This window comes from Miniopterus natalensis, chromosome 15 (assembly GCF_054644295.1).
Source record: "Miniopterus natalensis isolate mMinNat1 chromosome 15, mMinNat1.hap1, whole genome shotgun sequence".
Taxonomy (NCBI): Eukaryota; Metazoa; Chordata; class Mammalia; order Chiroptera; family Miniopteridae; genus Miniopterus; species Miniopterus natalensis.
The window spans coordinates 26,660,624-26,687,505 of record NC_142095.1 but is presented as its reverse complement, the minus strand read 5'-3'; the positions used below and the strand labels follow the sequence as shown (position 1 = coordinate 26,687,505).

Sequence of the window (26,882 nt, the reverse complement as noted above, 5' to 3'; positions counted from 1 at the left end):
GTTTTTTGTTTAATTTTCCACATTAGCATCATAATGCTATTTGGCATGATGTTGGAGCCCAGAAAGTGAAGGTCCTGGGAATGAGAGGACCTCGAACTGGTGCAGCGCAGCTCACCTTCAGAGCGCCTGAAGACAGGGCCTTTACGTGTTCTCAGCTCCGACTGTTCGAGTTCTCTTGTTCTTTACATTGAACATAGTTGTCCACATTTTAAGAAAAACACTGGAGGGTCTGACAAGCAAACTGGGAGCCCACTTGCATTTGCGTACCAACTTCCCATAGTTAAGGGAGCCATGCGCTGCCTGCAGGGATGCTTCCCAGCTCACTGCCTCGCCAGGGGGAATCTTACAGCTGTTGCAGACAGAGGTGCAAACTACAATTGCTGAGATGAATGCCCATGAGGCTTCTTCTGGTTGAACGTGGTTGGACTGGGCCCTGAGGCAGTGAATCCAGGGCTGGACTTCATTCTGATGCTGAGTTGATGTTCTAGGTCAGTGATACTCAAACTTCACTGTGCACATGAGTCACCTGGGGATCTTGTTAAAATGCAGATTCTGATTGAGAAGGTCAAGAGTCTGAATTTCCACCAAGCTCCTGAGTGATGCTGATGCTGCAATGCCAACATTGAGGACCCCTGGGGACTTTTAGCCACTGCATCTTTGGAAGTGTGTGAAGATGGAGGTGGAGTTTATTTTAAATAATTATGGCAATGACCTGGGAACCTTAGAAAGTGAAACCTACAATCTTCAAAAGTAGTGGAATTAGTGGGCCCAATATGTGCCTGAAATTTCACCTAGTCAGTGAACCACCTCCTCACCGACAAGGTTTATGATGCCCCTCTCCTTTGGCTCCCCCAGGACAAGGAATTGCTCTTAGTGCACAGATCGTAATGGTCCATCACCCCTGTTAGTCTGGAACCCTTGTGATGCAGTGACTGGGGTTTAACGTCCTCTGTGTCTTCTTGATGTGCAGCTCAGAGCATAATAAGTATTTGTTGCCTGAATGAACATATCTGACTTCCCTTCTCTTGTGGGTAGTGAACACCAGCCCATTACTAGGTGTTTAACAGCACAGTCCACTCTGACATGTCTTAAAAATGTGATAGAGAAGCCATGGGGGTGGAGACATAATTTGACTTCCATCTTACCAACCCTTCTCTGGTTGTTGTGTTGAGAATGAAGTGCAGGGCGAGAGTGAAACAGGCATGAATGACGGTGGCCTGGGCTAGAATGTCACCAGTGGAGGTGGTGAGAAATGGGTGAACTCTGGATTTTGCAGGTAGAGTCAGCAGGATTTGCTGACAGATTGGATGTGGGGCGTGAGAGAGAGAGAGGGGTTAAGGATGACTCTCAGGCTGGTGGCCTGAGCCACCAGAAGCATGGGGCTGCTACCAGTTGAACTGGGGGAGATATGGGTGAAGCCAGCGCGGGAGGGTGAGCATTAGGAACTCAGTTTTGGACACATTAACTGTGAGAAACCCGACTTGAGACATCCAAGTGGAGCTGCCAATAGGCAGGTGACTGCATGTGTGGGTTTGGGAGATTCAAGCTGGAGATACACCTTTGGGAGTCACCAGCACATAAAAGGCATTTACGTCCCAAGGTGGAATGAGATGACCAAGAGAGGGAGCTTAGGTAGAGAAGAGGGCCAAGGACTGAGCTCTGGGGTGCTCCACGGTTAACAGGTTAGGTAGACAAGGAGGAACCAGCAAAGATTGGGGAGTGACCCCGAGGAAGGAGAAGAACCAGGAGACGGCGGCATCCTAGAAGCCAGTGGAGGAAAAGTTCAACAAGGAGTGGGAGTGATCAGCTGTGCCCACGCTGCCCGAAGATCAACTATGAGGAGAGTGAGAGCCCATCACTGAATTCAGCATGATGGGAGCCCCTGGAGACCTGGAAAAGGGTGGTGGGGAAATGACGGGTGAAAGCCTCTTTAGAGCAGTTTAAAAAGAAAGGAATAAGCCCCAGCCAGCTGGTTGGAGCATCCTCTCTTGCACCGGAAGGTCGCAGGTTTGATTTCTGGTCAGGGCACATACCTAGGTTGTGGGTTCAACCCCCGGCCCTGGCGCGTATGGGAGGCAACCAATCAATGTACCTCTTACATCAATGTTTCTCTCGCTCCTCCCATTCTCTCTCTCCCCCCCTCCCTGCCTCCCTCTCTGAAATAAACTAAAGAGAGAGAGAGAGAAAGGAATGAGAGGAATTCATGATAGTAAGTATAAGTTACTCTTTTAAGATAGCTTCCTACAAAAGACAGCAGAGTAGCAATGGGTGGTACCTGGTAGAGGAGGTGGGTCAAAGGAAGGTTTTGCTCTTGTTTGCTTCAAGATGGGAAAGATCCAGTAGAGAGAGAACTGATGACACAGAAGAGAGAGGCTCAGCTTGGTCAAGTACCCACCAGGTTCAATCAATAGGAAACTGAAACCATATCGTACAAAAGACAGCAATCTTATGGATGGGGCAGGGACAGTTTCCATGAAAAGCAACGTCAGACAAGCCAATAGCTGTCCTTTACAAAGAGCACCATTTCTGGCTCCTTACCGTGAGCTCCCACACTTTGCTTTACCCTCAGTCTACTTAGGAGGTGTACACTCTTGCCCCATTCACAGGCCAGGCAGCTGAACAGTAAAGCTGGGAATCTGCTCAAAGGCACAGGAAGGTCAGTGGCAGAGCTTGAATCCAGGGATACCGAACATCCAGAGGCTGTGTGTCCACACACTGCACTCACCTGCCCTCCTCCTCGGGCTCTGTGCAGGAAGGAGACAGCTCAAGAGGCCCCCAGCGGCCTCCTTACTTCAGGTTTGCCTGCAAGAGATGGGTGTTCTGAGCCGGACACTTGTCAACTTAGAATGTTCTCAGCAAAGCTTTAGGAATATTTGAGTAAGAGGAAATAAGACAGACAAGTGTTCCTCTTCTTTTCTTTATTAATGAGTTGAGATACACAAAGACTTAATAAAAAGTTACATAAAAGGCTCAAGCATCATTGAGATCTTCAGGCATCACTCTCGTCTCACGACAATGGCCACCTGTTAACACTGTGTAACAGAAGCTGGGCGCTCACAGGCGCTCCATTATTCAAGTATCTTTCATTCTAAGTAAACCCCACATGGAGTTTCTAATCCAATGGACTGCTATGGAGGGAGCCTGCCTATGGCTCTGGACTTCCTGTAACACATGAAGGGCCTTTGAGATAGAGCTACCACATGTTAGTGGGTCACATCTCCTGGCAAAGTGAGACAGGCCACACTAGGCTACCAGGCACCCTCCACAGCAAGTACCACAGGCAGGTGGGAGCAAAGTCCTAAGAAAAACCACCCAAACTCCCCCTGTGTGGCAAAGTGCAGGGGAAGTCAGTGGCCATACCCCCAGGCTGTGGGGTGGGGAGGATGGCTAGGGCTACCTGCTGGGGAGAAAAGGAGCCCTTGAAGGGAGAGGGTGTCAGAATGTTAGAAGGAAATCTGAGAGCACACAGTGGCAAAGGCATGGGGTACGGGGATTTCAGGAAGGGTGTGCTACAGGGGAAGTACTATTCAGGTAGTCCGGAAAAACAGTGGGAACACCAGGATGTCACGAAAGACACAAGTCCCGTGGGGCTCCTCAGTCATGAAGTAGCCTGGCCAACTGGTTCCCAGACTGACCCTGCCAGGTGACCATGGAGAAAATGTACTGGGGATGCCCCAGGGTACACTCCACTCTGGCCTGTCTAGAAGCCTTCACGGCCACAGGAGCCCACAATTCTCTAAAATACTAAGAACTATCTTTTAAAAGTGTTTTTACCCATCTCACCTATGAGGAAAATGAGGTCATGGGAGATGAAGGCTGACCAATGGCTCAGCAGCAGGGGCCGCAGAAGGCCATCCCTTAGCCAGTTTCTCTCTTGGGCACTGTGGAGTTAAGCTGTGGGCTGAGTGCGGGATGGACGCCCTGGAAGGCGAGGCCTTCCCCGTTGGGCAGGGTACCTGCAGTGGTTGAAGCCCCCTTGTCTGGTTACCTTCATGGCTAAGGGCTTCATTCTATGTCAGCTGATCTGCTTCCAAGACTCCCTGTGTAGTGCTCAGGGAGTTGCAGGCTCACCGTGGGCAGGGTGTGCTGGCAGTGGCTTGTGCCGAGTAGATGCTTTCCAACAGCGGACACTGCCCCTTGTGCAGGGCTCCTTGTGCCACTCCACCACTGCCTCGATGCGACGCATCTCCATCCCGACGTCTTCCCACCTGCCTCGCCTCTTCCTCACCAGACTGCAGCTGCCGTCAAACTGCGTCCGGGGCTGCTGGCTCAGAGGAGCATAAGGCTGGAAAGAGCCTCGTCCTGTTAGTGTTTAAAATGCCCGTTCATTAACATTATAGGATCTTGCGAAGCAGTGAGGTGCCTGATTTGGAATGGTCTTTATTATCCTTCCTTTTAAGGGTCAGAAAAAAGGGGCATTTTGACAAATAAAGGAGTTTGATTTCCAACTAACAAAAGTCTCCACTGTTTCATTCTGCAGCAGAATCCCTCCTAGGCCAGCCCCTTGGTGCTCATGATCTTGCCCAGTTGGGAACTCAGCACACTTTCAAAACTGGAGAAGGATCCCGGTGTCCCGACGTCCAGCCATGCACTCACTTTCCCCGGGGTTCTTTCTCCAAACAGTGGCCAGGCCACCTGCTAGGGATGTTCCAGTTTGCCTAGTGATCTGATTTGTAACATTTGGAAAATAAGGTCACTAGCTGTGCCACCTCGTCTTCTGACCTCCTCTCAGGGGTGCACTGCCATTCCTGCTGCCCCTCTACCCTGACCCTGGCCCCCAAATCCAGTCTTTGGCTTTTGTCAGCAGCACCTGAGGGGGAGGTGGACATTGTCAGGGAGTTGGGGGACATCCCCTCATAGAAACAGGTGAACGGGAGCAATGTCATCAACCTTCCTTTCTCCTCCGATCATATATTATAGTCAAAAAGTATGTGCCAGAGCCTGGCCGGTGTGGCTCAGTGGTTGAGCATCATGCCATGCACCAGGAGGTCACTGGTTCAATTCCCAGTCAGGGCACATACCCAGGTTTTGGGCTCGATCCCCAGTAGGGGGCGTGCAGGGGGCAGCCAACTGATGTTTCTCTCACATTAATGTTTCTATCTCTCTCTCCTCCCTTCCTCTCTCTGAAATTAATAAAAAAATAAAAACATATTTAAAAGTATGTACCAGAAAGGCAACCTAATGCTAAATTTGCAAATTATTTACTGGGCTTAAGAAGTGGTCGTCAGTTGATTCAGAGGGAACATGGTTCCAGGTCTTGGTGCTGTTTTAGGAATAACAGTACTGGATCACTTTTGGTTAAAATTCAGCATGAACTAGAATGCCCCAGATGGCATCCACACAGCTCACTTTGACGTGGAGAAGCATGCAGGCCTGTGTCAGTGTGTCTGTGACGGAGAGGCGCCAGGGAGAGGCGCTGGCAGCGCAGGCCAGGTGAGGAAGCCCTATCCCGGCAGGAAGAACAGAACTGGACCCCTGCGGACTGGAAAAGACACGAACAATTGGGCAGATCTGCTTGCTTAAGTTTATACATTGCCAGGATAACATAACCCCTTTTAGAACAGACATGCTCGTGCCAGCCTCTCCCCTCAGCAAAATACAATTCTGTTTCCTAATATCCACAGTAAAACCCTCCGGTTAAACACAGCTCTCATCTCTCTAGTTTACAGGCCGCGGGCAGGGTCCACTTCTCCTGAGGCCTCCAGCTTCGGCCCTCAGTAACTTCTGGTCTCAGTCCCTGTATGTTCATAGTGAGTTGAGTTTGGCACTGCTGGGAAAATTCAATTTAAAACAACGACAATATCACAGACATGTTGTCTGAGAGATCTGCTAAAGACTTGAAGCGCCACCAGGCAGTGGGCACAGACCCCCTGGGTACAATAATCATCACTAAAATAATTTAAAAACCTACAAAAGACACCCAAACTCAGACACCGAGGACTGGAGACAAGAGGGGAGCTGGACCATGGCTTGTTCCGTAATCTGTACGTGGTCGGTAAACACTTCCACGTCCAATCAACACTATGTTCAAAGAAACAACACAGCCGCCAAGAGATGGGGAGGAACGGGGCTGAACCAACATGAGGGGCCCCGATGCTGCTTCTGTGCGGCGCCGCTTCCTTGTGTCTTGAGACACGGAAAAGCCTGTGCCCTTGCGGGGAAGCTGGACCCCATTTCCTCCCTGCCACCTTCCCTCTCTCCCTTCCTGTGCCAAGTCCTCGGGTCAGGGTCATGGTTAGAAATGGTTTTCAGTGAGGTTAGGCAGTGGAGGGGTCCCAAGGGCTGGCCAGTTCATGGTCACTGTGCCTGGGGCCTCAGGCCCATCACAATATCACGCACTGAAGTTTGTGGGTGCCAGTGGCCCGGTCTCCCCGCCATTTGGTTTTCTTCTTCTTCTTCTGGCTTTTTTCTGGAATCTGTTGCCTTTTGAGACAATAAAGGCAGAAAATCAAAGTCAGAATGGGCTTTGCTTCTCCCTGTCCCTTTCTTCCCTTGCCCCTGGGTCTGAGGCCAGGCAGCTTGGGACGGGGGCAGAGATGCTGCTGTCCTAGGCTCTGGAGGAGGGCTGGCCTGGAAAGTGTCTCCGAGGCAAGGAAAGTGGGGACGGGGAGAGGGCAGAGCCTGTCACCCTACTGGTGAGAATTCCTGCCATCATGCTGTGGCTACGTTGATTTAAATCATACTCTGCGTTCTGTGTTATTTAGTGTTAGCCTCTATTTCCATGTTTCATATTTTAAATAAAATGACAGGATAACCAAGTACAAAAGCTTTATACATGCTTTCCATTAATTTTTCCTATGTCTAAAACCTGTCCTGGGAACTATAGGTACATAACCAAGACTTCGTCACCTCCTGGTGACAGCATATCCTAATCGGAGGCAAAATGCTCACGAGAAAAATAATTTCAAGAGTGCATAAGATGCCGGCTGCAATGCGACAGTTCGTGCTGGGAGGCTGAAGCACGTGTATGTGCATGTGCCAGCTGGCTGTATTGGGGGGCTAAGGGGTTGGCAGTTCGAGAAGGACACTGTTAGAGCCCTGTGTGTGGTTTCACAACTAACCAGCAGCCTCCAAGTTCATCAGCATAAGGCGACTGCTAAATGCTGGTTTTGAGAGCCACTGGCTAGGCTGCTCTATGTGTTGAAGATTTTGGAAATGGGAAAGGTAGGTGACAGGGAGACCAGCCCGGAGGCTGTTTCAGTCACCTAAGCACCAGGTGATTAAGGCTTGAAGCCTGACTATGCAGAGGAATGTACAAGAGACTACTGGCTGGGATTTCTGACAATCCTTGTAGACCAACTGTGTGTGGGGTCTGCAAAGGGACACACGCTAACACCTCTGTGATTTGAGCCTGGGAATCAGAATGTTGGTTGTTCAGGTGAAATGTCAAAGGGCAGCTATGGTGTGGGGTGGGGGGACACTGAGGGCAGGATGGAGGGAGCTGCCTCAGGGAAGCCAAGCTGCAGGACACGGGGGAGGCCAGTGAGGAGGCTGAGCCGCTGCCTCAGGCAGCAGGCACTTCCCTTTAGCTGGTGATGCTTCACTCACAGGGAGTGGGGTGGGCAAAGGGAGGTGGGGAGAGGAGAGGGGTGAAGAAATCTAAAAACAGGCCCAGAAGTGCCCAGCCTCGGCCTGGGATGAAGGAGCAGTGTTCCTCCAGGCCTCCTGGTGCCCACCTTGCAGCAAAGGCCCTGTTTCTAAGGCGGCATGTGGCGCTCACCTAATTACTCTAACCAGGTCATGGAAGGCTTTGTCCACGTTGAGAGGTGGGTCCTTGGCACTGGTTTCTATGTACGGAATCTGGAAGGCAAAGCATACTTTTGGTAAAAGGGGCACTGAGATCCACATGCAAATTCTCTGTGGTCCTGAGGATCCAGATGCTTTTAGAGCCCCCGCACAACCCTACCTCCAACGTGCCCCAGCCCCCTCCGTGGCTTCTCCCTCTTTAAGGTTGGAAAGTTTTACTGACAGTTTTTCCAGCTCCCTCTTGCTCTCTAGCCACAGAGACACTTAATAGCTCCCTAAAAATGGAATTCAAATGATCTTTTTCTGTACTTGAAGACTAAGGAATTTCATTTATCAAACTAAAATATGTTCTGATTCTACCGATTTTTCTTCCTAAGTTCTATTTCTCTACCTTGGGGGACTTCTGCCCCCCTTCCCAGGCTCCAGAGAGGATTCGGGTGGTAAAGGCTGAGGTGAGGCTGTGCAGTGGCCAGGACTCTGCACCCTGGTGACCCCTGGCCAGTCTGCGCCCCCCACCCCAACCGGGCTGTCCACCCAGCTCTTGTCTGGTCTGCGTCCACCACAGACCAGAAGGCTCGTGTCTGCCTGTTAAATGTGCAGGAATCAGCGCAGGCTGAAGGGCAGCAGCGTGCTGGGAGGTGTGGCCGAGGTGACCCCGTAGGACGGGGTGTGAGAGCCACGTCCACCCCTTGCCTGGCACAGGGATGAGGTCGGGACACAGCCCCGAGTGCTCGTCCGTGCCTGTAACGGGGACTCCACCAAGTCAGGACGGGCTCACCCGCTGCCCCACGAGTGAAGAGCACGCCGGGGTCACACAGCACACACGGGCCCCCTGGACGAGACAGAGGTCAGCCAGCTGTGACTGGACTGAGGAACCCGGGCATTTTTTGTAACCTTTCCCTAATGACAAATGTAAGGCACTTCATTGTAACACGTTTGAAAAAGAAGAGCACAGTGAACAGAAAAATGACCAACACTTTAAAAATGACGGGGACGGGAAGTTGTTACTGTACAGGAGGGTGTTGGAAACGACTGCCCAGAACATCATAAAGGATCTTTCCATCAATTGTCATCGGGAGAGATCAGATTTCACACTGCGGGGGCTTCAAGGGGAGGACAGTCTTGTAGCTGATCAGACACAAAGGTCCAAGCACAAGGGCAGGGCTCAGGCCTCTGAAATATTCATTTGACAAATACTTGAGCCTCTAATGACCCTGAAAGGAAACTGCCCTTGATTATAGGCTATCAGATTATAGTACAGTCATTGAGATGACTGTGGGCTGTTTGGCCTCCCAGGTAGGTCTCAACATCCTTGACCTCCCTTAACCCTTACCTTCACCTTACCCCCCTGAGGTAGGCAGTATCTCCATTTTACAGCTGGGAAAACTGAGCTTCAAGTGGTGGCATACTTGCCCAAAGCCACACGACAGGGAATCAAGGTAATTACAGCAGCCCCTAACTGGTCTCCCTGCTCCCACCCTTGTCCCCACGGACCATTCGCAACACGGCCATCAGAGCAAAGCTGTTCAGCCATGAGCCAGACCACCTCACTCCTCATTCAAAACCCGCCGAAGGTTCCCCCTCTCACTCTGAGTAAAAGTCCACAAGGCCATAAGCCATCTCTCTGACCGCACGCCTGCCACTCACCCCTCCTGCTCCTGCTCCAGCCTCACAGGCCTTGCTGTCCCTCAAGCTCCCGCCTGGGTACCTCTGCGCCATCACTCCCTCTGCTGGAACATTCTTTCCCCTGTGACCCGCAGGGCTTATTCCCCCACTTCCTATAGGTCCTTGCCGACATGTGCCCTTCCCAGCAAGGCCTTCCCTGACCACCTATTTGGAAAAGCACCCCTGTACCCCACACTCCCAACCCTTTTCCCTGATTTACTTTTTTCCACAGTACATGTCACCTCTGACACACTCTAACCTGCTTTTTATCTGTCTCCTGTCACTAGAAGGAAAGGAGTTGCGTTTCCCAGGGCCTAGACGTGGTTAATGAATGAACACAGAAGGCAGAGATGAGCAGAACTACCTCCCAGGGAGCCCCCTTCCTCTACATAAAGAGCTGGGCCCACTGGGCAGAGGGCAGGGGCAACCTTGCAGATTCCTAGCAGGCAGGGGGGACTTCTACACGATTGACCCATGAGGCCGGGGGCATGGGCTGTGCCAATTTGGGGAGAGGTGAAGAGAAGTCCAGTAGCCCCACCCAGGACCATCCAGATGACAAAGGGGCATCACAGTGAACTAAACACAACACAAACATGTCTGCTGACACTGTGGCCTGGGTGAACCTCAGTTTGAGCCCTTGTAAAATGGAGATAATTGAATCCACCTCAATGTGTGGCTGTGAAGAGTACTCCCCAGCACAGTGCCTGGCCCAGAGCAGGGCTCGGTGAACAGCAGCTGATCCTAAGATTCTGAGCTCAATTAGGCAACTGGCTTAGAGATGGGACAGAGCAAATCCTCTGTGCAGCCCAGAGGTGACCTGCTGTCAGGGGCCAGGAGGTGGCCTGTACACCACAGCTTGCAGTCCACTGTGAAGGCACCTATTCCTCACATTAGAGTCTCTAATGACTGACAAGAGGGTGCTTTCTCTCTGATCTGTTGTTTTGTTTCACAGAATAACCCACATTGCATGTGCTGCTAAGCCTCTACCTGGAATCTAGCCCACTACCTCCAGTCTTGAGTTCCATTCACACAGACCAGGACTGCAGGAGTGATGGGGTATTGACTTTTATACATCCCTCAATACTCCCAATACACACACACACACACACACACACACACACACACACACACACACACGCAACTTACATTGTGTTTGGTCGCCATTTCTTTTCCTTGCTCCCTGGTGATTTTCCTCAAATGCATCAGATCGACCTTGTTGGCCACAAGGATCATGGGGAATGACTCCCTGGGAAACAGGAAGAGCAGCTTGTGAGGTTTCGCTGTCCCCACCCCCAGTGAAGGTGGTCCAGCCACACTTCAGGCATACCACAGCACGTGGTGCCTCCCCGGTGGCATGGGCCTGACTTGAGTCCTTTCCTCCACATCTCCAGGAAGGGAAAGGGACCTGGAGGCTGCTGGCTGTCCTGGCTTGAAGGCTTAGGCCTGTTGCAAGGTGAGTGAGGGGCCCCCCAGGGAACCCCCTGGCTCAGCACTCTGAGTGAGGGCACCGAGGGGCTGCTGGGCCAAGGCTGAGTTCCCAGACCTGCCTCCTTCCACCTCTCAGTCACCTAGATGCACCAGCCATGCAGGGCTGCTGTGGCCATCAGCAATGATTCGTGGAGAGCACCAGGGCCAGGGTACGTCACACAGTTGGCACTCAGTGAATGGCAGCTGCAAAATCAGGATGACCCTCAGAAGAAGAAGGATGGGATCAAAAGGCACGTCTGCCTTAAAGAATCCCATGGGCACACGTGGCCAAGCTGCTGTCCAAAAGTGAATAAGACGCCAGTCTCACAGCAGCTCTGTTGGCACTGGCTATTTTCATTAAGAAAATTATCTCTGGACAGGTGAAAACAGTACTTATTTTTCCTCGCACTTCTTTGGTTAGCTAGAAGGTTGAGTATTTTCCCACAACTGAGTCATTTATGCTTGCTCTTTTGAGTTTCCTGTAGTCAGGGGCTTAACCTACATTTCTCTTCTATTTATTTATTTAAAAAAATATATCTTTATTGATTTCAGAGAGAGGAATGGGGAGGGAGAGAGAGAGAGAGAGAAACATCAATGATGAGTCACTGATCGGCTGCCTCCTGCATGCCCCCTACTGGGGATCGAGCCCCCAACCCGGGCATGTGCCCTGATGGGGAATCGAACCATGATCTCCTAGATCCTAGGTCAATGCTCAACTACTGAAGCCACACCTGGCCAGGCCACATTTCTCTTTTAGAGCTGTGCGTGTGAGTGTGTGTGTGAGTGTGTAAGAGTGTGAGACAGAGGGGCTGGGGAGACAGAGAGAGGGAGAGAGAATTGTATATCCCTTTACCTTGTAAAGTTATTAACATTTTGCCTTCGGGATAGTGTTAGCTGAATTTTGGGGACTTACTGAGATTTGCTCAAAGTTTGCCCTTTTACTGTCTTTACATTGCCTCTTTAAGTTACAATTAAAGGGGGGGAGGGGGACTATTCAGGCTTAAAACAAACTCCAAATGATCTAACTACTACTCCATATAATGCTAAGGGGAAAAAAGAGCCTTTAATTGGGAGCTCACATTCAAATGCAATTTAACCAATTACAATGTATGCTGGGGGGAAAAATTCACTTTTTCTTTATAACAAAAAAATTGGTTAAATTGGAGCTGAAGAACAGAGATGTTACTTAGGACTCCTTGATTCATTGGTGGGGGCAGTTTAGGAGATGGGAGGGAGGTGACCCCTTGGCGCCTTGGAAGCAGTTTGATCGCAGCATGAACTAGGGTAGGAGTCAGGGGGCCCAAGGTCTGAATTCCGCAGAGGCTGCCTGAGCCAGGAGCTGGGACCTGGCCCGCTGTGCTCACCTGTCCTTGACACGCAGGATGAGCTGGTGGAAGCGGTCCACATGCTCGAAGCTGGCCTTGTCTGTGACAGAGTAGACGATGAGGAAGCCGTCCCCCGTGCGCATGTACTGCTCCCGCATGGCGCTGAACTCCTCCTGCCCGGCTGTGTCCAGAACTGGGGTGGGATGGGGTGGTTGTCACCAGCCACCCTGGAGCCCCCCACGGCCTGCAGATCCCCATGCTGCTGCTGTCCCCGAGGTGGCTCAATACAAACCGTCCCCATGAGAGCCACACAGGTCCCTGGGCTGTGCTGTGAGGGTCCTGGCAGGGCCTCAGACACCTCCATGTGAGGTGGCTTATTTGTGGCCCCACTGATCCCAACCCATGGTGCTCCCTGGGCCTTAGTTCTCAGTATATACAAAGGCCTCAGGAAGTCTGTGATCTGCTCTACTTCGAAGTCCCTTGGACAGGTGCCCAGGCCTAGGCTCGGTCCCTACCATGGCCCTTCCAAACGGATTCTTGGGTAGGTTACCTGACTCTGAGCCTCCTTTCCTCTGTAACTCTCCAGTTAAAGGGAAAAGCAAATCAAAGTTACAGACAGTTTAGAACTGAACAACAATGAACAGTAATAAAGCCTCTTGTGTGAGGCCAAAGTGATACTCAGAGGAAAAATATAGCTTTAAACCCACTGTTGAAAACCAGAAAGACTGAAAATTAAGTAAGCATTTAAATCAAGAGGCTAGAAAAGAAAAAGTAAATCAAAACAAAAGGAAGAAGAAATCAGTACTAAAAGTATAAATTAAGAAAATGGGAGAAAGGAAAAAGTATTGATATTTACAAATAAAAAGCTGATTCTTTGAAAAGATCAATAAAAATTTAAAAACCTTTACTGACTTTTACCAGAGAAAAAATGAAAAGACAAATAAGCATTTGGAATGAGAAAAGGCCTATGACTATGAATATAGATATATACTTAATTAGAGAGAAAACTATATGCAGGTTTATAGCAATACATTCTCAGTTCTCCATGAAATGTATGATGTAAGAAAATATAAATGAGCAAAATTATAAAACCTGAATAGGCCAATAATTATCAATGAAATTGATGAGATAAAACCTACCCCACGAATGGCACAAAGCTATTCTTGTAATCTACAAATTGTTCCAGAGCACAGAAAATAGAGGAACTTTCTAACTCATTGTAAGAGCCCAGCATAATCCTAATCAACTGGATGGGGACAGCATGTGGGTGTGGGGTGACCGCCAGGCCCGCCCACTCTGGGGGATAGGAGCAACCTGCATGTGGGACCCTAAGAGGTATATTCAGCCATCCATTTGTCAATTGTTTTCCAAGTACCTGCTCTGGGCCAACCACTCTATGTGGCACTTCGGGTGGTTAAAGACTAAGATGCATCTGGCTCTTAAGGTACTTAGAGGCCAATAATATGAAACAGAAAGTGATACATCCTGCGGAAAAGCTAGGGAAGGGCGGCAGTCTCTTCACCTTGGAAAGATAATGGAAGATTTCAGCAAAGAAGAGACATTTAATCCTGCCCTTGAAGGACAAACAGAATTTGACATGAAAAGATGGGGCCTGGGGAAAGGTCTTCCAGGCAGAGAAACAGCATGAGCAAGGGCCTGGAGGCTGGAAAAGAGAGAGCAGTGAGGAAGCTGGATGCTGGGGTAAAGGGTTTGTGAGGGGGACAGGAGGTAGAAAGAGGAGACAGTGAGACCAGAGGCTGGGGACCTTGGGTCCTAAACTAATATGTTTGGACTCTGTGGGTAATGGGGAGCTATTGAAGATATAGAAAGTAGAGAGATGCAGTCAGAATTTGGCAGCCAAAGAGGGACAGCCATGCAGGCAGGGAGACCTGAGAGGAAGTGGAGGAGGGAGCTGGACAGAAGCAACCAGAACATAAGTGCAGGCAGGTGAATTTGAGGTGGAGAGAAAAGAATGAATGGGGCACACCAAGGACACAAAACATAGGGAATGGTTGTGAAAGATGAGGGGAGAGAGGAGAGTTGAGGGCACCTTGGAAATTCCAAAGCTTAGGCCCCAGGAGGGCAGGTGCAACAAGGGAGGGGGGGGGTGGGGGCTGAGCTGGGCCTGGTCTGGGGTGTGGTCCCATCCCTTGTCCCCTCCATACACATACACCTGGAAGTGCCTGGTCATAGGCCCCTTGTCAGCAGCTTTGCCTCCAAGGCTTCCTGGGGGAGGCTGAAAACAGTGAACAACTAGGCTTTTAAGAAATTATGATTCTGCCTGCATTCCCGCTGCCTGCTGTCATGAAGGCAGGAGGACTTCCGAGACAGAAAGTATTAGTCACTGTGTGTGGGAGAAGGTGTTCTGCCTCTGTGCGCGCGCGCGCCGTGTGTGTGTGTGTGTGTGTGTGTGTGTGTGTGTGTAAGAGAGAGGGAGAGGGAGAGGGGAGAGGGAGAGGGAGAGGGATGGGAGCGGGAGCGGAGCGGGAGCGGGAGCGGGAGCGGGGAGCGGGAGAGGGAGAGGGAGAGGGAGAGGGAGAGGGAGAGGGAGAGGGAGAGGGAGCGGGAGCGGGAGCGGGAGCGGGAGCGGGAGCGGGAGCGGGAGAGGGAGAGGGAGAGGGAGAGGGAGAGGGAGAGGGAGAGGGAGAGGGAGCGGGAGCGGGAGCGGGAGCGGGAGCGGGAGAGGGAGCGGGAGAGGGAGAGGGAGAGGGAGAGGGAGCGGGAGCGGGGAGCGGGAGCGGGAGCGGGAGAGGGAGAGGGAGAGGGAGAGGGAGAGGGAGAGGGAGAGGGAGAGGGAGAGGGAGAGGGAGCGGGAGCGGGGAGCGGGAGCGGGAGCGGGAGAGGGAGAGGGAGAGGGAGAGGGAGAGGGAGAGGGAGAGGGAGAGGGAGAGGGAGAGGGAGAGGGGAGAGGAGAGGGAGCCAGCCAGAGATTCTGGGGACAGAGGGTTAGCACCGTGTACCTGTCGGGCCTGCCCCAGTCCTCCCACCTAAAGGTTTGCTGGGGCAGCAGTGCTGCTGAGGAAGATTTAAATGGAAACCCTGGGCTGCTCTTGGATCATGTAGATTTCAGATGCCAAGCCCCACAGGCTGGTGTGGCTGCCAAACAAGCAAGTAGGGGTCACCAGCCTGAGTCCCTGCTGAGCCCTCCTCCCCCGCCCCCCTCCCTCTCTCCCCTGTCCTTCTCTTTCTCCCTCCCTTTCCTCCTCCCCGCCTCCTTCTCCAGGGCTCTAGAGGGAGGCAAACCCTGACATGGGGTCAGGGGTATCTGACTTTGGCCTGCAGCCCAGGGTACAGTCCGACCTCTGACTATAAGTAGATTCACCCACCGTGTTCCCCGCTGGCGGCAAGCATGGTACCAGCAACTTTATACACACACACGCCTCTCAGTCTTCCTCATGGCCTCGGACAGAAGGTATTACTGGCCCCCAGTTCAGATGAGGAAACTGAGGCCCAGGGAGTTAAAGGAATCTGCTCACGGCCAGACGCTAGGAAGGGGGGCATTCTGACATCCCCAAGACCCAGCTGGCCCAGCTGGTCCAGTCTTTTTTCTCCAACCAAAGGGTGTGGGTGTGGCCACCCAGAACCAGCCAGGCTGTCTCCTGATTCCAAGCCGTTGCCCAAGCATGACCTCCAACAAGAGGGCCCTCTCCACGGGCTCTCCCAACTGCTGTCTAACCGGCCACAGTCTGCCTCCCCTCTGGAGGGCCCAGCCTCTGGCCTCTCTCTGAAGCCTTCCATTGTGTGTGCTGTCAGATCTTCCATGTCTGTGCCTCCAGGCCAGGCTCAGCTCCCTACCATGGGGTGGAGCCCCAAAGGGTGGGTCCCCCAAAAGCTTTAGCATCCAATGAGAGCTCAAAATGACCTGCAGGCTGACTGGACAACTCACATGCATGCTAAACCAAAGCAGTTATTGTGTTCAAGCAGCCCACACCAACTTTAAGGGATACCACCGGACACTAACTTCTATAAAGTACTATTCAGGGTGAAGTACAATAGAGACGATCATTTCTACAGAAAATATGCCTCCAAGGACCATGCCTGCCATGGTTTAGCCTCTAATCCACAGGCCCTCTGTGGGAGACAGAGGGGTTGTGTCCATTTTACAGGGATTCAGGTGGGGAGGCCTGTGCCCTTCCTGGGAAAAGACTTCAATAAAATAATGCCACCTAGCTGAGCACTGAAAGTGATAAGGACTCTTTATCACTATAACTTGCGCTCCCCTTTCTGGGTAAGGGCGTGTATGGAGTAGGCGGGGTGCCAGGCAGGAGGGCTGGCTGCATCGACAATGCACTGTTCCCAGAAAAAGAGCTGCTTTATTCTCCAAAGTGCTGGCAGGGCACAGAAAGCTAAGCCACTTGGGAGGCTCGAAAGGCGGGAGCTAAAATCCTGTGGCAGGTGTGGCTGGCTCCCTGGTGCTAGGGGAAGATTCCTCTGGCAGTGGCCCCAACCTGCCAACACATGACTTCAGAGGATATCAAGGGAATAGTGTTGGCCACCTGTCCCTGAGGATGCAGCTGGGCAGTGAGGTGAGGGGGCCTTGAGATATGTTTCACGAGTGATAGACAAATCCCATGTGTGGGTGCACATTCTTTCAGGGAGATGGACCATGGCCTTGGGGGATTCTTAGAGGAGCCTGGGATACCCCCCATGTCACTCTCAGAGATGGAAGGGAAGAAAGAGGGGAAAGGGCAGTAGGGGGTGGTCTCAGCTGTGTAACTAGGAGCTCAGGAACATGCAGGGACAGATGGCAGCCTGGGTGGATGGAAGAGGGGCATGTAGAGAGGAACAGAGAGGCAAAGTGTTGACCTACAATCCCATTTCCACCACATGACATGACCACTCTGGGAGACTAGCATCTTACAAGTGAGGAAACTGAGGCAGGGCAAGGTTAGTGACCAGATCAGGTTCATACTGCTAGTGAGCAAAAGAGGCAGGATTTGAACCCAAGGCTGTCTGGGCCCAAGTTTTGCTGAGTTCCTGGCACCTGCCTGTCTTTAACTGGGGAGCCAGCACTGGGGCCTGGAGCTGGTGGCATCATCCGATGCAAGGGCAGACATGTAAGACATGTAAGGTCTCAGTCCAAACTGGTCACATGACTCCTAATGGCTATCACCATGATATTCTGAAGTTAGGGCAAAGTCCAGATTAACTGCAGGAGTACAGGACCTGACTGTCAGCACTGTGAGTAAGAGGAAAACCACCTGGGGTGCAGGGTGCTGATAAACTTGGAATGACCCCAGGCTGTGCTGTGATTTGAAGGGGAAGGGCGTGTGTTGTACTCACATCACCACTCAGCCTTGCTGAACTTACTCTAGGTCACTGGCTAATGGTGAGTCCCTCAGCTCCCAGGCTGCTTAGTGGGGTGAACATAAGCACAGAGCAAGACTAAGATCCTTGGCTTTGGGGTCAGAGGAAATGGGGCTCTAATCAGCTGTGTGACCTTAGACATGTTACTTCCCCTCTCTGCGTCTTACTTCCCTCACCTGTAGGGACCTGACCAATCAGAGTGCTCCTGGACAGGCCCTAGGACCCTCTGGGACACAGGGAGCAGTGGTGGCAGCAATTTTCCAGTGGTACAGAAGTATATCACCATTTTATCCACTGGTACAGGAGTACTGGTTATGTTGGCTGAAGAGCAGCTGTGCTCACCTGCAAAGTGTACACTCCAATTTAGCAGAACCGTTAGAAGGTTGAAATAAGATAATATTTGTAAAGCCCTTAGCACTGGGTCTGGCCTTCAAGAAAAGTCTGATCAGCAGTAACTGCTAACATTGCTTGAGGGCTGAAGGAGAACAGAGAAAGGCGGCTTGGGAGGCAGATCTGGCCACAATGTAAGGAAGGGCTTTCTACCAGCAAGCACTGCCCCAGGCACCTTGGAGATCAGTGAGCAACTCGTTCCTAGAAGCATTCAAATAGTGATGGCTGATGGAACCAGGATAAAGCATCAGGCAGGGGCCTGAGCGGCGGGGTTCCATGATCTCAGGCCAGCAGAAAAGAGGAAAATTCTTCCCACATCCCTAGAAGCAGGAAAAGGGAGGATCGGTGGAAGCACTGGCCAGCTCTGCCTATGCCCCACTCTTAGTTGGAGCCACAGAGAAGTGTCTGCTCTGAAGGTGACCTGAGGGCTGCCAAGCATAGGAGCCCACCATGTAAAAACCCTAGCTCAGACAAGCTCTCAATGAATGTTCATTTTCCTCTCACTGCCCTTCCAATGTCCTCCTCCCCTTTTTCTCCCCAGAAAGAATGTGAATTCTAGTGTTCGGGAAAAAGCCAGGTCCAGACCCCTCCAAGACAACAGCACTTGTGTCTGAGGTTTGGGCAGAAGCCAGGGTGGAAACATCCCAGCTTCTGAGGGTACAGGAGAAGAGCCAGGGCTTTTGCTCTTTGCAAAGACTGAGCCCCTGCAGTGGATATAGGGGACAGAGTGGCTATAGAGCTGGGCCCAAGGTGGGATGGGTGTCAGGAGACTCTGGGCCCACTGCTGTTTTCTGTCAGTGGAAGAAAGATGCAATGTTCCAGAGGCTGGCTGGGCAAACGGTGGGGCTGGGGGGCCATATAAGTGTGAGGGCCCAGAAATACCTGCCCTTACTATAAGTGGGCAAAGGATCTGAGCAACATCCTACCCTGCAGGCCTGAGACCTGGGCCAGGTTAGGAGCCAGCATGACAGGGTGGGGGGTATGCTTAGCAGAGTCAACAGCCCCTAGGCTCAGCTCTGTTTCTAGCTAGGTCTGACAGTAAGCAAGTCCCTTCTCCATCTGCACTGCAGTGCCTTGGTGTAAAGTGAGGGGCTGAAACCACAGAGCTCAGGTGCCTCCCAGCACCAACCTAACAACAAAAAAATAGGCACACAGGACTCCAAGACAAAACAACTGAGAGCAGGGACTAGAGTAGGTGTTTGTACACCCACATGCAGAGTAGCATTATTCACAAAAGCCAAAAGGTGGAAATAATCCAAGCGTTCATTGCTGAATGAATAAATAAACAAAACGTGGTCTATACATACAGTGGAATATTATTCAGTCTTAAAAAGGAAGGAAATTCTGGCATCTGCTACAACATGGATGAACCTTAATGATACTGTGCTAAGTGAAATACGCCAGACACAAAAGGACAAAAAGTGTTTGATTCTACTTAAAGTACCTAGAGTAGTCAAATTCATGGTGACAGAAAGTTAAATAATGGTTGCCAGGGGCCAGGGAAAGGGGAATGGGAGTTAGTGTTTAATGGGCATCAAGTTGCATTTGGGGGAGATAAAAAAGTGGTAAAGATGGCTGGTGGTGGGGTGCAGAACAATGAAAATGTACTTGATGCCATAGACCCACACACTTGAAAATGACTAAGATGGTAAATTTTATGCTATGTATATTTTACCCCTCCAGGACTCTGTTAAGGCTCGGGTCTTCCTGATTCATGGAGCCTGAGAACTGGGGTACAGTGAGCCACACAGCTGAAAGCCAGGGCGAGGTGGAGTCCAAAGTCAGAGCTCAGAAGAGAGGGCCAGGGATCTGGAAGATGGAGTAGCTGATGCAACCCAACAGCAGAGGTGGGGACCTGACAGTGAGAAGATGTTCCCAGAGCTGGGCGCTTAACAATGGAAGGTGAGACAAAGGTCCCAAACCCTTATGGGAAAGAACTCAGAGCAGGTTTGCCCCAAAGCCTGGGGGGGGTCTCACAGGAAGTAGACAGCCCTGCTGCTGGCCCCTGAGGTCAGCTGTCCCCTGTCTCTTGGATTCTGGGAGGACAAGGGCAAGGAGTTCCCTTGAAATAAAACAAACAGATTTGTAATTCTCACAGAGAAGGCTTCCTGAGCAAGCTCATGAACCTCTTGTGTGAGATTCAGATTAGAACCAGAGCACTTGGCCCTCTGAAGGACCTTGGGCAGAAGAAAGAAAGGCAGGTAAAAGTGTCTGTTGGTCCTGATAATCCAGGTCACACACCTTTCTGCCCCTCCCCCTATTTCATCTCCCATTCCCAGAGGCACAGGGATCAGCTATGTGAGGCAGTAGAGGACTGATGACTGTACATGAGACAAAGGGGAGTTCAAACCACTGCTGGCCATGTGAATCTCTGTGCTTTATTTTCTCCATCTACCACAGTATTTAGATGCTGAGGATATAGCAGTAAATAAAATAAAGTCCTTGCTCCAGTCTTCTTAGGTGAATTCTACTAAACATTTAAGGAAGAAATAATCCCAATTTTGTTCCGATCCTTCCAGAAAATTGAAGAGGGCATGCTTCCCTATTCATTCAATAAAGCCAGCATTATTTGACATTACAAAACAATTACAGACCAATATCTCTCAAGAACACAGATGCAAAAATTCTAAACAAAATTTAGCAAATCAAAGATAAGAATATATAAAAAGACAATTCATCATGACCAAGTAAAGTTTATCCCAGAGTTGCAATGTTGGTTTGACATTAGAAAAATCAATCAATATTAATTTGCTGTATTAACAAACAAAAAAAGAAAAATCATATGATTATCTAAGTAGACACAGAAAAAAGCATTTGACAAAATCCAGCAGCCATTCCTGATCAAAACTCTCAGCAATCCAGGAATAGAAAGGAACTTCCTCAACCTGATAAAGGGCATCTATAAAAAACCTACAGCTAACATCAGACTTAATGCAGACAGTGAAAGCTTTCTCTTTAAGATCAAGACAAGTATGTCTTTAGTTAGTGAAATGAGGTAAGAAAAAAAGGAAATAAAAGCCATCCAGATTAGAAAGCAGTAAAACTATCTTTACTCAGAGACCTGACTATCTATGCAGAAAATCCAATGGAATCTACAAAAAAAGCTAGAATAAGTGAGTTTAGCAAGGTTGCAGGTTATAAATTATATACAAAATTCTATAGCATTTCTATATACTTGCTAGTATATAGAACAAACAATTGAAAACCTAAATAAAAAATATCATTTATAATACAGATGTAAGTATAAATCTGACAAAATATGTAAAAGACCTAGGCACTCAAAACCACAAAACAATTAATGGGAGAATTAAAGAAGACTTAAAAATAGATGGAGAGGGATACTGTGCTCATAGGTTGGAAGCTCAACATTGCTAAGATGTCAATTTCCCCAAATTTATCTATAGATTCAACACAATCCCAAACAAAATCTAAAATTTTATAATTTAACTGATTCTAAAATTCATATGGAAATGCAAAGGATCTAGGGTAGCCAAACCAACTTTGAAAAAGATCAAAATTGGAGATTTAACAGCACCCGATTTCAAGACTTATAAAGCCACAGTTATCAAGACAGTGTGGTATTGTATTAAAACAGACATAGAGATCAAAGAAACAGAATATGCAGATAAACAATTCTCATCACAGGTACAAAGGCAATTCAGTCTGGAAAGGACAATCGTTCAACAAACAGTGCTGGAACAAATGCATATTCATATAAAAAAATGAACTTTGTTCCATATCTCATACCATATACAAATATTAGCTCAGGATAGATGATAAACCTAAAACCATTAAACTTCTAGAAGAAAATATAGGAGAAAACTTTGGTGACCTTGGGTTAGGGTATGATTTCTTAGATAGTACACCAAAAGCACAATCCATAAAAGAACAAACTGATAAATGGGACTTTATAAAAAATTTTAAATCTGGTCTTTGACAGACACTGTTAAAGAGAATGAAAAGCCACAGAGTGGGAGAAAATATCTGCAGATCACACATCTGGCAGAGAACTTGTATCCCAATGGTTTTCAAAGCTTCCCTCCTAGAATGACAGTCTACGATTAATGGCTCTTTGTTTAAGAGACAGACTCAGAGTATAAAGTAATAATCAGGAAGAATCTTGAGTAGTGGTTATTTAACTACAGCATTACCTGGAGAGCTTGTTAAAACACAGATTGCTGGACCTCACCCTCAGAATTTCTGAGTCAGTAGGGCTTGAGGGTTGCCATTTCTGATAAATTCCCTGGTGATGCTGCTGCTGGTGGTGTGGCTACCACACTTTGAGAACTGCTCATCTAGGCCAATTTAGGCTAAACTAGAAACACAATGTCAGATTGCAAGTTTTTCCCCTCCAAGGGACATTTTACCAAATAAACCATGCTTGTTGAGAAATTTATTTTCCATTTTTTTATTAGCTAGAGACATCTGTAAATGTTACCCAGAGCTTCTGATCAGCAAGAAATAACAAACATGACATCACTGAGTTGGCATGACTCTAGCCCTGCCTCTTTGTTGAATACACATTTGGGTTTCCACAAAGCTGTTCAGAATTCACCCTGGAAACCATACATGGCCTTGGACCAACTGTCTCATAATACCAACTGTTTCCTAATGGCAACTTGATGAAAACCATCATGCCCCACTGAAGCCCGTCACCTTTCCCTGACCCTCTGCATATAATGCCCCAGCGGCCTCAGGGCTGCCAGCCAGGTCTCACCGTCCAAGATGGCCCATTGATTGTCAATCTCTGTATGTTTCAGGTAGGAGTCTTCGATGGTGGGGTCGTAGTCAGGCACAAAGATCTTCTGGAAAAACTGGATGGTGAGGGCACTCTTGCCCACACCCCCATCCCCCACCACCACGAGCTTGTATGTGGGTAGGTTGTCACTGGGGACGGCGCTCGTTGCCATGTTTCCTGTGGGTCAGACCTGGGGAGGCAAGACAGGTGGAATGAGGCAGGGACCTTTTCCTCTCTGATTTAGGGGAAAATAGTCACGGGGGGGGGGGGGGGGATTGGGTGGGTTTTTTTTGTTTTGTTTTTTTGCCTTTTTAGAGAGTAATCCACACTCCCAATTATAGAAACTTTTGAAAATGAAGAAATGCAAAAGAATTAAAATGTCACCCCTGATCCCACCACCCAGAGACAATCACTGTTAAGATGATTTATTCAGCCATTTACTGAATACCAGCTCTGTGCCAGGTCTGATCTGGGGACATAGCACTACTAGATGCCATGTGGTCTTTAACAAGTACAGCCAAATGCCATGTCAAATAAGCTTTCCCACAACTAAACTTCACCCTATACCTGTGCAGGTAAACATGAGGTGCTGGTCTGAGCAGGGAGAGCATGGAGGTTCACCTTTCACATCAACCCTGGCCCACTGGGCTGCAGGGCTGGGAAGCATTTGAGACTGTTTTTGCTTAGAGGAAAGAGGGCCCCAGTAGCTTAGCACACCTGGCTCAGGGTCTCGGGACCTCTTCCAACTCTCAGAATTCTGTGATCCTGGCTCCTTTCCCTCAGTCTTTGTGACTTATTATGCAAAAAGTCATGCTAGAATCTCGTGGCATCCTGTCAACCCCCTTCTACTTGGGAATGAGAAAGGGGAGGAGCAGGGCTGAGTTTTGTTTTGATGATGTTGAGTCCAGCTAAGGCAATGGTTCTTGACCAGGGCAATTCTCCCCTCCACCCCGGGGATGTTTGCAATGTCTGGAGATATTTTTGGTTCTCAAAACCAAGTGGGAGTTACTGGCATCTAGTCAGAAGAAGCCAGAAATGCTGCTGGACATCTCATAATGCACAGGGCAGCCCCCCATGACAAAGAATTGTCCATCCCAAAATGTCAATAGTTGCCAAAATTGGAAACCTGGAGTTAAAGTGATGAAGAGGGAGCTGGAAATATGGGGTCAGGGTGCTAAAGAATAATTGGGCCTTAACAGATAAGGCCTGATTGTGAAGATATAACAGCGGAGAAGTAAAGAGTGACCTTTAGAAATGGTGTCACAAAGTGACAACAAGGAGAGGCAGGCAGGAAGCATGGAAGGAGCACCCAGAAAAATAGGAGGGAAACCAGGACCTGTTATAACGATGGAAGCCCCTGGTCTCCAGAAGGAGGTTGACAGTCCCAAATGTTAATCACTGGTGGGAGCGAGGGGAGAATCACCTAGAAAACTATTTGAGGGTTGTTGCCAAGGACCTAAGCTGCTAACTGTGGGCCCTGCCAGGGAGAAGCTATACCACCTCCTGGTGGGCAATACCAGGTGGCATGAGAACTGACCCCGGGCTGAATGGGTGAAAGCTTGATCCTACCTTAGTGTACTGTGCAAGCTGGGAGGGGCAAGGTATGGCGTATGTGTGACTGGGAAACTTAAGGACTCATAGCAGAGTGTAAGGAGGTAGTTGTAAGTGACACTGGACTGGATGTCCTGTGTGCATCACTGCTGCCTGGGAAGGCCACTGACCTCTGTAAGCCATGGTTTCCTTACCTATCAGATTAAAGGGCTGGCTTTTTATACTTATTTTCAGCTCCCAAAGAGTCCCCAAGTCTAGATTTCAACAGAAAGGGTGTTAGACACAAATGCGGGTTATGTGGCCACACTGATTTGCATGGGGCTACCGGAGAGAGTCATTGCACAATCTGCAGTTACTGAAGCTTGATGTTGACATTTAGGATTTCCCTGCAGTGTGGGGAAGTAAGGGTGAAAGTGCAAATCTGTCCAAACTGGACTCAGACTATACTAAATACATCAACATTTCAAATGGACATGGCCTCTCTCGTAGCTCTACCCACACGTGAACACTTATTCTAAGGAGGTACGCAGACAAGTGTACAATATGTTATGAACCAGGGGGAAAAAAGAAAATAATGTAAATGTTGGGAGGGGTAAGTTAAAGAAAAAGTTATCCACACAATGGAATACTAGGGCATTAAAAAGATGATATTCCTTACCTAGAAAAAGTTTATATCGTGCATTAAAAAAAACAGGCTGCAAAACAGCAAGTACATATGATTGCACTTCCATGAAGTTATCCATCTGTGAACCTACATGTCCAAATGTGCATCCAGGCAGAGAGGGCATTGGCAGGTGGCAGTCTCTAATGCACATTTCAGGGCATTTTCTCTATTTTTCCATTTTCTATAAGAAGCATGTATTATATTTGTCCACCGGAAAAGCTTAACAATATTAAAATGTTCCCAACAAAAAATGTTCAGGCTACCTGAAAAACATGTGATTTCCTCTCATTCGAGTGGGGATTTAAGCTCCTTTGGTGCAGGATAGTGGGACCAGGGGCCAGCTGTAGCCCTAGAATCTGGTTTCTACATCTCCCTACAAAGATGGGGATAAGCTGAGGCTTCAATGAACTGAGCCTCCCACATGACAGAGATAGCTCTACTCTCTCCCCCGACCAGCTTTGTGTCCTCCCAGTGTGCCCTGTGGTCACACTGAGTGCTCTGCACACCCCTGCGGCCCCAGAAAGAGTAAACTGCTCTTTACAGGTCAGGCCTGAGCCTGTGGTCCAAGGGACCACAGAGGAGTCTGAGGGTGAGACACAGGGAAAGGTGGGCAAGAGCCAGCTCCCTATTTCCTTTGCCTCTCTGGTGAGCGGGGAGTGGTGTCAGCTCCTCACTGCCCCTCCTGGCCGGGGGTGAGTGGTGACGCTAGGCCAGGGTGAATGTGTTTGTCTGTGAAAGAGGCTGTTTTTAAAGCTCCCTTCCACTTTCTGCTGGCAGGGACATGGACAAGAAATACTAAGTGGGTGGGAAGGTATCAGGAAGGAAAATTGTCTCTCTTGATTTTCTTGTCCAAATAAAACAAGATAAGCAATACGCTAGTAAACATGACAGAGGATATAAACTGAACCTTTGAGTCAGTGCTCAGACCACCCACAACAGAATCTCAGGGGACTTGCTAAAAATTGCCCTCTGCTTGTCCTGCAAGGCTGCCAGCAGGAAACAGTCAGATGGGGGCCCCCTTCTTTCACAGTGCCCAGCACTTGGTGGTTGGTTTCCCGAAAGACCATGGGGAGCCAAGTCAGGGTTTCCTCCCACTCTGACTCAATGGAGCAGGGCTGGAATGCAGTTTACACCGAAATTGGACTGGGTCCCTCATGGTGAAAACCCTTTAGTGCTGCCCACAGCTGATGGGTCAAGTCTGAGCTCCTTCACTAGATACTTGAGATTGTCACTGCCTGCCACTGCTGACCTCTCCAGTGGTCAGTACCTGTGCTGTAGTCTCTCAGACTCTACTCTCTCCCCCGACCAGCTTTGTGTCCTCCCAGTGTGCCCTGTGGTCACACTGAGTGCTCTGCACACCCCTGCGGCCCCAGAAAGAGTAAACTGCTCTTTACAGGTCAGGCCTGAGCCCTGGAATCGCACTCCTCTGAGAGGCACCTCCTCCACCCTGGGTTCGAGACCCGAGTTGCCAGTGCAGAGGCCATCATCACACCTAAAATCTTCTACACATTTATTATGTACAAAAGGCAGGGGCTGCAGCTGGTCCCTGTCTGCAGCACAAAGCCTGGCACAGCACCAGCATGGAGTAAATGCTTGCTGAAGGAACTAGAAGCTCAACCCTGGCATTTCTGAACAACCATCAGACAACCTACTAGCCACAGCACTGGCCTCACCATGCAGAGGGCTAAAGGGCAACTCTCCCAGCCAGGGGTTGGGACTGTCTCCCTTCCTCTACAAGGCTGAACCAATCACACCGATAAGACTTTTCTGGAAGGACTTGTGAGCCCAAGAAAAAAATAAGGGGTTGCCAGGGCGGGAGAATGAGTCCAGAAAACTCCCCAATTCATAAAGGCACTCACCAGATCTCCTGATGGGCATGTTTTTCCAGTCTTCAATCTCCCCCAAATAATCCCTGACTAAATGATGTCTTTGTAAATGGGGAGGGCAGTCAAAATGCCAAAGGGCACGCACTACACTCTTACAATATAGGCTGGTCTCGTGTGATACAGAGAAAGACAATTTTAAAAAA

The 26,882-nt window shown here is 49.5% G+C and overlaps 1 protein-coding gene across 1 annotated transcript in view; it reads right to left on the bottom strand.

Annotated features, from left to right (window-relative positions):
- Positions 1–2,903: 2,903 nt before the first annotated feature.
- Positions 2,904–26,882, bottom strand: part of MRAS (muscle RAS oncogene homolog) — a 47,705-nt gene continuing 23,726 nt past the window's right edge. The window contains exons 2-6 of the mRNA XM_016207057.2: positions 22,618–22,828; positions 12,243–12,396; positions 10,558–10,657; positions 7,721–7,800; positions 2,904–6,423 (exon numbers count right to left, since the gene is read on the bottom strand). Of these exons, the coding sequence (XP_016062543.1) occupies positions 6,324–6,423; positions 7,721–7,800; positions 10,558–10,657; positions 12,243–12,396; positions 22,618–22,810 (627 nt within the window). The 5' untranslated portion in view covers positions 22,811–22,828 and the 3' untranslated portion in view covers positions 2,904–6,323. The remainder of the gene's footprint in view (positions 6,424–7,720; positions 7,801–10,557; positions 10,658–12,242; positions 12,397–22,617; positions 22,829–26,882) is intronic.